The 15,442-nt window shown below is 38.1% G+C and overlaps 1 protein-coding gene across 2 annotated transcripts in view; it reads left to right on the top strand.

Annotated features, from left to right (window-relative positions):
- The window catches only part of PDE3A (phosphodiesterase 3A), a 258,155-nt gene that overhangs the window by 226,812 nt on the left and 15,901 nt on the right, over positions 1 to 15,442 (top strand). For both annotated transcript variants that reach the window (XM_054056250.1, XM_054056251.1), the window contains exons 6-12: positions 17 to 236; positions 3,803 to 3,888; positions 4,338 to 4,507; positions 5,800 to 5,937; positions 11,282 to 11,393; positions 13,639 to 13,752; positions 15,190 to 15,389. In XM_054056250.1, coding sequence (XP_053912225.1) covers positions 17 to 236; positions 3,803 to 3,888; positions 4,338 to 4,507; positions 5,800 to 5,937; positions 11,282 to 11,393; positions 13,639 to 13,752; positions 15,190 to 15,389 — 1,040 coding nt within the window. The remainder of the gene's footprint in view (positions 1 to 16; positions 237 to 3,802; positions 3,889 to 4,337; positions 4,508 to 5,799; positions 5,938 to 11,281; positions 11,394 to 13,638; positions 13,753 to 15,189; positions 15,390 to 15,442) is intronic.

The following is a 15,442-nucleotide window of genomic DNA, read 5'->3' as shown; positions in this document are numbered from 1 at the left end:
TTCTTTCTCATGCCAGGTATCCCACCAAATATTTCACCTCTCACCTCCCTGTGCCATTCACCGATTCAGGGAACGCCTGCCACGAGTCCTACTGGAAAAACATCTTCCGAGTCATTTTCAGACTCTACAAATACTGATACCAAGCAAGGCTTAAAGCCACACAAAGTCTTAACTGCTACTCAGAGTGCACCTAGCCTGTCAGACCCTATTGTTAGCACCTCTATCATCTGCAGCAGGTAAGATAGTAATTTGATATGCATTGGGGTCATTTCACCTTGTTCTTGCAAACAAGCTCTTTTGGCCTGCATACTATTTTTTGGGATTTGCTGTGGTATTGTGTATTGATATTTCACCGTATCTAAGCATTTCTTAGTGTATGAGTAATGGTGTAGATTGATGCTACCAAGTGCAGCTATATTTACAGCTTTTCATCCTGTCAGATGCACAGCCTGATTGATAAATAAACTCTTCATCCACAACTTGTGGATCTCAAAAGTTGGATTTCTCATTAGCATTCTGTGTTTCTCATGCAATTCCTCTAACATGAACAATCACTTTGAGGTCACAGGCCAAGTCTTTCACAACAGGTATCTGATATTCAATAGAAAAATCTGACTTCTAGGTATTAAAAGCTGTTGGCCTGTAGCCTTCTGATAAATGCGTGCCAACAGTGCCTGAACGCTATGTAATTTTGAGTGCTTTCATGGAAGGAGTGAATCCTTTCTTCTCTAGACAGAGTCAGATGATGTAGCATTGGAATTTTTTTCAAATATCAACTGCAGCGGAGTTACAGTAACACAGTTTAATTTCGCACTTTCAAGTAGCCCATTATTAGATTATGCAGACCTGCTCTGCAAAATCAGCATTTTGGAAATAAAGTTGTTCTGCTTATCTTCTTGAAAAGGATTCAGTTCCTAAGTTAGATTACTGGAGTTTGCAATGTGTGTCCATTTCAGAATAGTGGAAAACACTGTTATTTCAAAGCTTATTCCAGTGCAGTTTCAACATTGCCTGGCTCATTATATCTTATTTTTTTGGTGACAGTAGTGTGTGATCTGTGATTATTGGCTAGCCAACAGAAAGCACGTCATCTGAGGCTGGATTAAATGTTATCAAGTTTGACTATCTTTGGAAATAGTTTTTAGTTTCTGGCCCCGGTCATGTGACTTTGGATGTGTCTTGGTATGTTGTGTGCAGGGGTAGAAGTGGGTGTGAGAAAGTCAAAATTGAGATTCTGAGCTTCCTCAAGGGAGTTCAGACTAGGATCTTAACAGGCTTTTAAGACATAGTTAGATGACTAAATAGAAATTAAGTGCTTTTCCAAGTCTTTGAAAGTTATTGCAAAACTGGGAGTTGTACTGATTGATTTGAAAGTAAAATTATATTACACATACGAAATAACCATAAATGTACTACTGTCTTGTTAAACTGTGCCTTTATTTCCATTCCAACAAAATTTTATTACTTTACCTAGTAACAATGATCACTGGAAGCCTTCCATTAAATAGAGCAGTTAACAGTTGCATAAAAAGATGGAAAAAAACCAACCAACCGTGTAAGATTGTTATAGATAGAAATAAAATATATTTTCTTGATATATGTAGAATTTGATTTCAATGCAGTCAATGGTAAAATGCTCATTAGCTTTTATATGGCTACTGTTTTATGTGATAGCTTGATTATGTGTAGCTTGATTAGCATTTTTACATTCTTAAATTTCTTGTTTTCAAATGCTTAGACTGTGTAAACATTAAAAATAGTTTCATTGCTGGCATAGGCTTTATAGTTGATTATTTGAAGAAATCTCGCACCATTTTAAATATTATTGTGTAATGACTGCTAATAGAAATGGCATCCACTATTACTAGCAGTCGCTGTCCCTTTAACATCCATTGAAAAATCATAAGCACTGTCATTCTTTAAACCATTAAATTATACACCCCTTGGTAGTTTAAGCACAATTCAAAAAACCAAAACTACGAAAAACACACCAAAAATACCCCAAAACCCAGAAAAACTCAAAGAAGTTGTCTCGGACAAGCTGAGTTAAATGAACAAACATTTGAAATAAATATTGTACTGTTAGAGCTTCCACGTTGTAGATTGCTAGTCTTTGTGAAATGAAATCTGCTGCATTTACTGCCAAGAACTTGCCTTGTTAGGAAATAATACCAAGTCATCAAACCTCTACCACAACCAAGCCAGACCCTCCGCCAACAACAAGAAGAGATGAACTCTTGATGGGTTCAGTGCTTTAAATCAGGTCCACCCAGGCAGTGGTGTAAAGACAGCAGCTTTACTCTACCTTTTTTTTTTTTTTCAGCTTACAAAGGGAAATGTGGTAGAACAGCAGAGTTTGAAAACTGTTAACAAGAACATTTACAAGGCAATGCTGTTAAAATAACTTGTCAATAATAATTTTTAATTCTGCTTCATGGATGAGGCAGGAATCCTGTGGAAAAAGCAATCATCTGATTAGGAAGTATGTGCTAATGCCTATCCACGAAGGGTATTGAGTTAAAGTTGCATGGGCATGTTTACTTATGGCACAGAGCAGATTTCAACTGTTCTACTAGGTTGCTCATTTATTTATTTATTTTTATTATAGTGTTTTATGTGGACCATACATATTAAAGCACTGTGAGCTTGCATATGTTTTGTAAATAGAGGTACACTCATAATGATGCAAAAACTTATAGTGTTGCAACCAAAAAAGGCTTTCTTTAGCTATTGCTTTTGTATTTTGGCTTTTTAGCATTGACCTTATGAAAACCACAAGGAGTGTGGGAGAGAAAAATTAATAATTTTTTTTCATCTTTGTTATAAACTTGAGTGATACAAGATTTATTTGCTTGGCTATGCGCTACAAGTATCATTGTATACAGATTTGTATTTTTATTTAAAATTCTTTCAGTAATTCATTACGTTTGCAGGGCATACCAAGCTACAGACTATGTTTTGGGTGACCCAGTCAAAATTCATCAGGCACAGGATTTCAGCTACATTTTTTCTTTTTTTATGGTAAACTTAAATTGGTGCAAAGTTCCTAGTACAAAGTCTGACCAATCAAAATAATTTTGCAGTAGCTGCTTTGCAAGTGCTGGTGTATAAAAGATATCCACAAAATACTGACTAGAACTAGAGAAAGAAATCTAAAAATGTCAGTCTTTCATAGACAGATTTGATATAATCCTGCTAAATAGAGCTTCAGATTTATTAAGTTCTCTCATGTTTTCATTATATACCATTGTTCTTTCAGGTCCTAGACTCAATTATATTGGGAAACTGTAATGTGAATTGTTCCAGCTGATATTGAATTCACATTTAGGACTTACAGGGAATCAGCAAGAATAGGAGAGAGTTAATGCCCATCATAACTGTTCAAATTGAATTATATAAGATTGTATGATGCTGGCAAATTTTCATTTTTAATTCCTGTTTATAGTACAGCTGCAATACAAATCCAGGGGCTTGCAGATTGGTTAAGTGCTGATAAACTTAGAGAGTAAAAAAAACTTAGAAAAACACAAAACATTCACATAGTATTGGTTTACTCTTGGCAGCACAAATTTAATGGTAGTAGCCAGTTAATCCAAGGTCTTTTTGTATTTTTGTCTTTTAATATTCTTGATTTACAGTAAGACTTCAGCTCACTCACAATTTTCTCCTGAGAGTGCACCCTGTACCATAGCTTATACTATGTGAAATAATCTTACACTGTCAGCAGGAAATAATTTTACATGAGTCAATCTAATGCACAAAGTTTTTTATATTGTGCATGTTTCTTGGCATTGTGTTTCAGCTGTGGCAGACCCTATAACCAAATAGAAGGTGCTGATGGGACTCTAGATAGAAGCGATGGTACCGCACACACCCTGAACAGAACAGGTAATTCATTGTCTGTCAAAAATTCCTCATCTTTTAAAATTCAGTAATCATTCACTGGAAGGGCAGATATGCTTGCATCTCATACAAGGAGAACATATGTAGGTGAGACCGTATAAGATGTCTTTGAGGTTCCTTTCCTTTTCGTTTGTACATGTGAAAAATGCTCATGAAGAATAGAGTTAAAATATAAGATTTCCCTCATGTAACTTAGTGAGCTCAAGTAATGGTCCTCAATTTTTTTTTCACTCTTCAGACCCTGATCCTGTCTTTTACACTCCACAGGATATATGCTTTAATGCCTTTGGACAGATTGTCTGACCTTGGACCCAGCCAAGCAGCACATATGTATTATGAGTCAGAGATCCTGTTGCTGTTATTCAGAAGGTCACGGGATGACTTTCATGCAATCCTTGCTGTTCACACAACAAGCTTTGTGATCTGTGTTTTAGATGATCCTGCACAAGCCACTTCTGACTATGAGACCAACAACAGTGATAGCAGCGATATTGTACAAAATGATGATGAGACAGATTGCTCCAAAGAGCAGATGCGGAAGGGATCCATCTGTAGGACGTACACGCCTGAGACCATCATTCTGCATCCCTTAATACCACCTGAGGTAGCTTGATTAAGTTCTGCTTGCACAATAGACCGAGTGCCTACTGACATACGAAAACAAAGAACCCACAAAACAAAACCTTCAAACTCCCACAAAAGCCTAGAGCTCTCTAAAGATTTTGACTGTGTTTTTAAGCAACAATTGCAGCAGTCTTCTACCTTGTTGTAGAAGGACTAACTTCGGAGAATTGAAAGGACCCATTGAAACGTGTGAGAGCTGCTAAGCACTGCCCACTTGTGAGACACTATCTGTTTTCATGAATAAATGTAAACTTATGGATCTGGCATTAGGCATTTCTGAAACAACTTCAGTGTTATCATTACCTTTAAAGGGAAAAGATTGTAAGGAAGAGAAATTATCTTCTCAGACAATCAGCATGATATATAGTCTTCCTGTTCAGCTTCTCAATGGCCTTACAGTTGTGGCTAATATATACAGTGGTCCTTATTTTACAATAAATCCATATCTGATGTTAGTGCATGATATTATTGTTGTGGGATGTCTTGAACATAAGAACATCACAGTATCGTAAACATTGACTGATCTTCTCACGGCTACAGTATTCAGCCGTAAGTTTTATTGAGATATAAAGGGAAAGCTTTGTTTTGTTAAATTTTCCACAGTCTGTTGTACAACTGAATTAATAAATGTAAGTTGGCATGAGCTCTTGGAAGATTTATTGTAATCTGTTGTATTGAAGTTGGATAAGGTGAGAGAAGGCATTTTTCTCTAGATATTTTGCTGTTTACTGATTTACAGTTTCTTAGTAATAATGATATTCAAAAGAGTATACAGGAAGGAATGTGAAATGAGGGGTACAACCCATCTTTTATTTGCACACCTTGGAAAAAAGGTAGGTTTCATTTTAAGTACAGGTCTTCCCTTGGACCACGATCCATTAGCTGTGTTAAATTGTAATGAACAGGTCCTGATGCAGAAGTAGAAACTGAATGCTTTTCCATGTGTACTACAGCAAATTTAACAATGAAGAAAACCGACTCCGTTGGAAATGAATGAATGATTCTCATGAATGAACGAATGAATGTCTCATGGACAAGTTCATGGACTGATGTTTCATATACAGAATTTCCTATTCACTCAAGTGAAACAAATGTTAAAGGAGAGTGACTAGCTTCAGGGCTGGTAGAAATGGGGACATCTCCGCTGACTTGAGTAAAGTACCGTCAGCTTACAGATGATGCTAACATGACCTTAGTTTTTTAAAAGCATAAACTTTTGCATGAGATGCTTCACAGAACTAAAATTTCTTTTTATTCTGATTTCTGGCACAGGACAAGCCTATACTTGCTCCTGAGCCTCTGGTTATGGACAATTTGGATCCCTTGATGGAGCAGCTGAATAGTTGGAACTTTCCAATCTTTGATTTAGTGGAAAAAATTGGGAAGAAATGTGGTAGAATTCTCAGTCAGGTAAGAAGCATATTTTGTCTGCAATGACTGACTACATTATTGACAAAGGTAGACAAAGTAGTGTTAAGACCCCATTGCCCTTACAAGTTGGTAATCCAATGAATTATGATCCATGCCACCTAATTCAACGTTGATGATATGAACTCCTTCTCATGATATCCCTTGTTTCTAAATAAATACCCGCTTTTTAAAATTTAAAATGTGAGTGAAAAAATCAAATACCTGTTTTGCCTGCTGCTCTCCGCTGATGAGTTTATGTAAACCTTTCTGAATATTCTATCTGATGGAGGTGCTGCCAACCATTACTGAGTTATTTGTGAAAGGATTTCTCATGGACTTCAGGTGGTAAAGGGTAAATATATTCAGTTGATGGAGAAAAATACAGAACTTTGGTACTTGTTTATACTGGAGATTTCAGTCAGGCTGTGCAAGAAAGCAAGATTTTAAGGAAGCCAGGAAAAAATACTCTTTGTTATATTTCCTCACCTTCAAGGAGTCAACACTTTGATAATGAATTTATATCACAAGGAAGACTAATTTACTATGAATCAGGATGTGAGAAATTACTAGTCTTTCTTTCAACAATTTTTTTTTTTCATTCCCGTGTGTAAGTTGAATGCAGGTACAGACATAGCCCTTCTCTACCCAGCACAATGTCACTTCCATAATCACTTTCCTGACTGAACTTTTTGCTCTATTGTGTCCCTTTTCCTGGCACACTGACAAATTAGCCATTTTTTATCTAACAGAAATATTGAGGTTTATTAAAGAGGAAAGGCAAGAGATTGTATTTAGGGATGGGAGGAAAAAAAATGCAAGAAAATCTGCCAGACGTAGAAAGACTTACAAGGCATTATGTAGTGATGAGTGCTGGAAAGAAAAGATTATGTTGTCTAGTATAATGTAGAACAATTAACAGCCCTCCCCAACACAGAGGTGGTTAGTGTGTCAGGTAGATCTTAGTGCAACAAGCTCCAGAGGATGCTGTATCAAATCTTAGTCCCTTGGTGGTTAACTGCTATTCAACTGCATTGAATCATCCAGTGGTCAACCAAGAAAACCACAGCATGAATTCAAATTTATTCAGTGGTCTGCCTTTTATCATTCCATAGCTTGGCAAATAACGTCTATGTTTAACCAGCCTGCCAGATTTCCCAGTTAATTTTAAAGAAATACACAAACTATGGCTGGATGTGCATATTGATATAAATTTGGTTATAATCAGTGAGGTAGTTCTGCAATAGACAGTGAGTATGCGATTAAAATGCTGTTCTAGATCATTGGTCATGTCGCTTTCTAATAGCATATCACATTACAGAATGATAAATGAAACGTAAGGAAAAACAGAACTTTTTTTTTTTTTTTTTTTTTTTTAATGGCATAACCGACAGTTTGGATGAGCCAGAATTTGTTCTGGTTTTACACGTGTTCCTTTATAGGTTTTAAGCACTTTACCAAGCTGCATGGAGTTCTGTACCTTTCAGGATAATTCCCTTGTGCCTTGTGCCTTCCTCAATTTGCAGTAAAGCTCCACACTCTTATTTCCCAAAATCTGCTTCTTGCACAGGCTCTGAGCACATTATCCATTTTGCAGTGCCATAAAAGGAGACCTGTGAAATAAAATAGAGAAACTTAAATAATATCTGTGATCAAAATTTGACATTTTCTGTAACAGCTGTTTGTAATAACTCCCACTCCATAAGAGCAGAATGTAGCAAGGTCAGCCTTGTTCATAAAATATAGATCCTTTAGTTCTTTCCCCCACCTGCTCAGATGTTTCTAACAAAATTATTTTTGGAAATAAGAGTGCTAAAGTAAATAAATCTTTTTCTTCAGCCGAAAGTATTGTCTTATATAATTTTTAAATTCTGGGATATTATAAACAATGGAAAACAAAAGCTCTAATGATTTATTCTCTGTATTTTGCCATTATAATGGGCTCATCCATTAAGTATAAGTAAATTAACAAGCTGAATTAACTACGTCTGCCTTGCTGGGTTAAATTTATGAGATGGAACAAAGCAGAGTTGACACGTGCCTCTAGGGAAGCAAATTTAGTTTAGAAAGCAAATGCTGGCTTAGCATCTTCAAAGCTGCTTGAGATGTCTGTTTCTTCTTTTTGGAATGTTAAATTGATTTAGACATATAAAAAGATCCTAAACCAGTCAGTGGTCATAAAAGCATCTGTGCAAAGTACTGTGGAAAGCACTCTAAATGTAGCACTAACAAATATGCATAATAAGAGTTAGAGAGGATTTACATACTGGTCTAATTTCAGAAAGCAACAGCAAAGCTCACCAACTGAGTTGATGCTTCACAACAGGCCATAAAGTTAGATAATGTCTCCACTCACACTTCACACTTCTTACAGCTCCTATAAAATGAAAACCTGTGGATGGGAAATCTGTTTGCTTTGGAAAGCAAATAAAGTGAAAAAGAATAGGCTAAAGTCAAGGTCTCTTTCTAGCTCTTATTACTGGGCCCATAGAGATGAGAAATGCTGGTGGTACTCCTCTGCCCGTGGTACGTGAGCAGCTTCAGAGCAGGGTGGCATTGTTGCAATACATGTGAGTTGGTCCATGGATGATGCCAAGAGGAAATTTGGTCATCTCAACTTCACATATGATTTCTACAGAGAGAAACTGCAGCTTTTCTATGAGGGAGTGAGGGGAAATCTGTCCTTGGGGGACAGGATATTCACAGAATCGCCAGAGCGGCCCTTGTTAGGAGTCATGTTTGTCACCGACAGAGACCAAGTGCCAACAACTTAAAAGACACGTTTGGAGAAAGGAAATGCAAGAGACAACGGAAGTAATATAAGAGGGTTGCTTGCAAACAATAAGTAGGGGACCTCTAGCCTAAAGTTTGCACGTGTCCTCCAGCAAGACCCATTTATGTGCGTGTGCAACACTCAGGGAGAGGAGCTATGTGTGAATAATGATCTCATTTCCAAAAAAGCTTCCATTAGGAATCATCTAGGAGAAGTGCGTGTCCTTCTTCACGCAGCACTGCTAGAAGTATGTGAGTTATAAATGATTCATTCAAGCATTAGCAATCATTGCACAGACAAGCAGAAAATGGAGGCAGGAGGGAAGAGGCAGTGTGGAGCACCCACTGCCAAGTGCCTGGCAGCCATTCGAGTTTTCCTGGATTTGTCCCTGGCAGTGGGGAATGCACTGCAGCTACAAGAGCACTGTGCTCAGCCTCTGGGGTGATAACTGCCAGGGAGTTCATGAAGCAGCATTTTTTTTTTTTCCTCTTTCTGACCTGCACTTACTCCTTCTTCCTTCCCATTTGTTAAGAAAAAGGAAAAGAAACAGTACAGAAACATCTAAATGACTTGCATGACTACTTATGCTCTCTAATGACAACAGAGAATAATGTTTTTTTACTCCAAGTCATGAGGAAGAGCTCATTTATTTCCATCACGGCTAGCTTCACTTCTTTTCAACTGCTGTAGAAGTCCACCCCACAAAACAAAAGGAGGAAAACCATGCTTTTATAACATGCTTTATTTAGGACATCTGTCCAGTGTTGGTAGTGTAGAACAATAAGTTTTGGTCCTGCAAAACAATATTTCTTTATGCTTCTTCTTTTATCCAGGGGTATTTTTCTGGAAATGTGAAGTTCAACATTTGGTGATCTAAGGCTAGAGTGTAAAGCACCTCTTCTCTCTGTAGCTGTAAGTTTGGATCCCAGCTGATTTATTTCAGCCATTATTCCAGATAGATAAACACAATTCTATGTATCCCTAATCCAAATTACACGTAAAGTCAGTCTCTTCACTCTGCCTCAGTACAGGAGGTCCCCATGGGTTTTTCAGAGAGTAAAGATTTGCTTTCTACAGACTCTGCCTTTTATTCTAAGCTCATGTCTTGCAAAGCACTTTAATTTAGTAGTTTCTTAGCTCCTTTGCTGAAAAGAACTGCTCACTTTATGACCAACTCCAATAGCCACAAAAAGAAATTATCACAGTGATTTTTCTGACTGTTTTGCTAGTAGCACTTCTACAGTTGTGATAGGAACGGAAGTAAGAGATGGGGCCACCAGCAGAAACCCAACTGTCAGATATGTGTCATTAGAAGGGGCATCCCAGATGGTGTGAAACACCACACGCAACCTGTCTCTGCATCATCACTGGCTGTTACAGTGCTTTGCCAGAGAAGTAGTTCGTATGCAGATTTTTCCTGGTAGGGAATGACTTGGGGGGGAGGGGGTGGCAGGCGGAGATCATCAAGGCTGCGAATTCATATCGTTTTGTATTATTCTCACTGTAAAAATCAACAGATGCAGGACATTTGAAGTTGTTTATTAAACCTCAGGTGCAGCTCACAGATCCTAATTTATATACACAATATACAGAAAGAAATAGGTGCAGATAGCTATTTGATTTATATGCAGGTGTAAAACACAAAACATAATTTGTAACAATTTCTTATTGGAATAGCACTCATTATTCCAAATGTGCTTTAGATTGCTTAGCTCTAGGCAGATCATTACCAGACAAATGGCATAAAAGGGACAGAATTTATCTAACAGCAGTAAATAAATAAGCAGCTGAAAGGCTTTACGGTTCAATTTGTGAAAGAAGTGAGAAGGTCAGGCAGTAATCTTACTATATACCATTGTTCCATATGTCAAGTTCAAAATCGTCTTCAAAAGTGTCCATTTTGCAGCAGCTGCTGTTTACATTTCTGAGCACTTGTCTCTTTTGAACACCCCCTCACTCATCCATCATGCTTTCCCTTCCAATATTTCCTCTCCTGGGTGTCTACAGTCTTCTTTCCATGCAGGAACACTTGGAACAGCTCTGCTTACAAAGCCACTTGTAGCCTGTGAAATCCTTTCAAAGTCACTGTTGTCATTTCTCTTCCAAAATGGGGGAGAGAGAAAGGAGATAATGTATAGGATCCGAATGGTTCTCTCCTTTTGTCACTCCTTCACTTGTTCTCCTTTTTCTGGAAATTTATTTGATTCATGGATACTCCTTGGAGAATCCCAAGACACTAAGAACCTCAGGGTACCTTCCTTTATGTGTGCGTGTTTCTGAGGTGTTTGCAAAATTTGGGGGAACCGTATGGCTGAAAAGAAGAAAAGAACGTCTGGAAGAGTGCAATGAAGGAATAAGGAGGATTGTTTGGTACTAATAGCTAGTCTGTTTGGCTGTGTAACCACATCTATATGGAAATGCAAGTAGCTGAAGCTGTAGCTGGATCAAACGTACTTGACAAAGTACTACCAGGAAAGCAGGTTTTCATGGAATAATTGGAGAATGGTCTTTATATCGAATTTTTAGATTTTTACTGGTCTATTCAGCAGGATAGTGGTTTGTGGTTTTTTTCAGGTGTCATACAGGCTTTTTGAAGACATGGGGCTGTTTGAAACCTTTAAAATACCAGTGAAGGAATTTATGAACTACTTTCATGCCTTGGAATGTGGATACCGAGAGATACCTTGTAAGTAAAAATTCCCAGCAGATAACTGTGCTTCCCTGAAGTTTTGAGTATTTTCCACATACTTTGTTATTGAAGCCTTTTTTTCCTGTCATTATAGCAGCTACTTTTTTCTTCCGCTACATCACTAATAAATGGATGGCTCTCAAGCCAGAGGCTCATGTTGAACCACAGCCTCTCTTGTCTCTTTTTCATTGCATTTAAGGTCTCCTGTTGTTTCATAATAGTTCATTGCAAATTCTGTGCAAGCCTAAAACCATATAAAGCTACTATAGGTAGCTTTTAGCTATAGGTACAAAGAACTCTTCTTTGATGAAAAAAACATACTTCAGTGTCCCAGCTTGGAGGTTCTTGAAACACTTATGCCCATAAGCAAGTTGGATTTTCACACAGGAGCAGTGCTGTGCTAACATAGGAGATAAGCCTTGTAAAGCAGGAAAAATATGCCAGGTGCAACTACAGCTCAGTTGGTATTTTTCAGTGTGAATCATTTATTCACTGAAAAGCTTGCTTTCAGTCATCCCCAAAGTATTTACTAATTCAAGTCAAATTTACCAACCTGCTTCAACTGCAAAAGACTTTTTTTTTTTTTTCTCCTCCAGGAGGAGGGAGGGATTTATTACCCCTTTTAGCTGGCATATAACCCTTTTTTTTGAGGAATATAGGACACCCTGTTTTCTCCCACCTCCCAGAAAAATGTCTGAAACGTTGGTTTAATAAATCATATAGTCTTTCTCTTACAATATTAAAAACCAATTGGAACAGTTACTCTGGGAGGGAGTGAAGGAAAGCTAGCCACCTCAAAATGCCTTCTAGCCAGGTGGTTCAGTCTCTTTTCTGGGAAAATGAGAAACCAAATTGCAGATCTTTCCTTGGTTTGATTCTGAGCAAAGATTTAAATCAGCGTAATATCTGCATGAGGGCATTATAGGTTGATGTCCTACAGTCTATACACATTACTGGATAGCCATTTCTCTTTTTTCAGAAGACATAATTATGCACAGAATTTTAGGAATTTTTATGAATCTAGTCCTTCATTTCCTTGGTTTTTCTTAAATGTGTTTTGTTTTACTAAAGTGGAATATTTTGTATAATATAAAATTAATTTACCTTTCAGTTTTTCATTTCTGTAAAGGCGTAAAAAGCAAACCAACTGCTTTGGACTTAACCACTTTTTTCTTCTGGTTGCTGAAAAAAAGGGTAATTCACACAAAAATAACGGTGACTGGATTAAATCAGTACAAGTTTCACGAGAGGCTCATCCAACCTTTACTCCTGAGAAAATCATTAGACCCTTCACCCCCACCCATGCAGGGCTGTCCTTCATGTTTTTTGTGCAAGGAGATTAGCATCTCTGAAAAGATGTTCTCAGTACTTCAATGAAGTAGGGAAGAAAAGACTCTCTCCTTATTTTCCTTTCTTCTTTCAAAAAATATCCACATCTATGCTGCTTACTATTTCACTGTTCAGAATTTCAGCTAGCAGTCGCTAGACAGTACTTAAAGGGAGGGTCATGGGGAAGGCAAAGAGCAAAAGGGGAAAGTGAGGGGTATATACAAGGGCCAAAGGGTATAACATCATGCTCATGTTTAGTGAGTAAGCAAAGCAATTGCAAATTGTGACTATAATAAACCTCTGTGTGTTACACCCACCTGCCCTTGGCAGGCAGGATAATGCTGATTTTAAGTGTAGGCAGTTCCTTCCAGCACTGCAATTTAGGGTGAGCAAGATGGTGAAGTTGTTCTGTGAACCTCCTCTTCCAGAGACAAGGAAGTGCAAGCTAATGGCTGTTCCCCTACTAATGCTAGGGCTTGGAAACATGGGATCAGCAATGTGGGAGGGGGCAGATGGCTGTTCCCAGCAGACGCAGACATTATCCATCCCCTAGCTGTGGCAAGAGGTCAAACATGGCTCTCCAGGGTGCTTTCTTGATCTCTTCTCCTTTCCTCTTCTCCCAGAAAAGAACTGATTATTAGGATGAAGTTCAACTTCAGAATTAGCAGCACTTACACAGATCCCCCTGGTTCTTTGTTGTTTCCTTTTTCTTGACTGGTGTGAGACATGCCATTGAATGTGCTTCAACTGTAGTAGAAGAAAAACTGAGGGTTAACAGAATACAGCTGGTTTTCATCATTAAGATGTTTCTCTCCACTCGATTGACTGTCACAAAGTACCCACTAGATGGTGCTGATTTACCTCTGTCGGAATATCCTTCGTGTTTAGTAGGGTCATTTGCTTTGTATCACAGATCACAACCGAATCCATGCAACTGATGTTCTACATGCTGTTTGGTACCTTACTACTCAGCCCATCCCAGGACTCCCAACTGTGATTAATGATCACGGGTCAGCAAGTGATTCAGGTATATTTAAATGTTCAAGTATATATGTTGAATTTTTAAGAGTCTTGTCCTGAAGTTTGCTGTTAAAAAAAGCCAACAATTGAGGACTGCATGCAGTACTTGTTATTATATAGACTTTTAAGTTCAGTAGCACATTGAATGTTGATGGCATTGAGGTGTTTTTGCATAACTTTGAAGAGAATGGAATTGGTCCTCAAACCTAATACTCTACATTTAATAATGTGTGAAGGCAAGCCTTTGTGGTCACCCATAACAACCAATGTTTGTTACCAATTGATTTTTGCAATAGCTTTTTTCCTAGGAAAACTGTATTAGTGCTTTTCAGTGCTGCTCCAGAAGCAGTGTAGACTTTTAAATCCTCAAACCCTATGTTGTTTTGCTATTACAAAATCACTGAGGCATGTGCTTTTGCTACTGCTGGGCTGTCATGAGGTGTTTCTTTGCCCTTTCTCGCTGTCTCCAAAGAAAGAGACTTGTTACCCTTTTGTCACTAATTTGCAAGACCATTCCTATGCAGTTTTATGACTGCTCTTTACAGGAAGGTGTTCTTGCATTTTTATATTAACTTCTTCATGTCCTACTATAGCAACCAGAGGAATTGTCTGCATTTTGTGGGAGTTCTGAGGGAGTTACTGGAAAAGCAGGAGTTTGTTCCACAGAAATCACTTCCACTTCTGCTTTTTTTGCTGGTGTTTGTGTGGCACATACATAGTATTTGAGAAACTCTTCGGGATGTTTTGGTAGGGCAGGACAAGTTTGTTTTTTTTTTCTGGAAGATTTTGTTAGAAAGGGTTGTTGGAGGTTTTGTAGGTGGGGCGAAATGGGGGGAGGGGGGAAGGTTGAACTCTGTCGGTTGGAAGACATTGTTGAACTGCATGTAAGATATATTTAAACATAATAAATTAGCAAAGCATCTCACTCAGTATCTGCCTGTGGCAGGCATGTTCAAGCTGCTTCAAAAAGAGACTGTTAAGAGGGTGATCAGCAAAGATTCAAAGTGTAGAACTTCAGATTGGAAAACATGCACCATAATTGACACTAGTCCATTTCTTTGACTGTTCCTATCTCATAGTCTGATTTATATGATGAAGCAATTAGATGAAGGACTGGGAAGATCAAGTTACTCACTAAGCTCCAGCATGGCCATGATTCCATGGCTTACTGCTAGTAATTAAATAGTTTGAGAACAGACTCTTCTTGATGGCTGGAAGATCCTCGTGTGGGATCAGAATTTGTTCCTTTCTGATAATGTGCCTTACTGCACTGGATCATGTGCCCAGTATCAGAAAGCATTGGGGTCAGGATGTGTTTGCTCTTCTGTTATGTATTGTAAGTTTTCCCTTTCTCTTCCTGCCTTGTTGCTTTTCTCTGTTTCAGTAAGTCACTAAATAAGTAGTAAGGATTTTTTTGGTTTTTAATTGATTTATTTCTTCTCAGATTCTGACAGTGGAATCACTCATGGCCATATGGGTTATGTGTTTTCAAAGACATACACTCCTACAGATGACAGCTATGGATGCCTAGCTGGCAACATCCCTGCTCTTGAATTGATGGCTCTTTATGTAGCTGCAGCCATGCATGATTATGATCATCCAGGAAGGACCAATGCCTTTTTGGTAGCAACAAGTGCTCCTCAGGTAAATAAATCTCAGGCAGCATTGCTGTTAAGTTTGGAAGACCTTTGACAATA

This window comes from Cuculus canorus, chromosome 1 (genome assembly GCF_017976375.1).
Source record: "Cuculus canorus isolate bCucCan1 chromosome 1, bCucCan1.pri, whole genome shotgun sequence".
In the NCBI taxonomy this organism is placed as follows: domain Eukaryota; kingdom Metazoa; phylum Chordata; class Aves; order Cuculiformes; family Cuculidae; genus Cuculus; species Cuculus canorus.
This window is presented reverse-complemented; position numbering and strand designations above follow the sequence as displayed.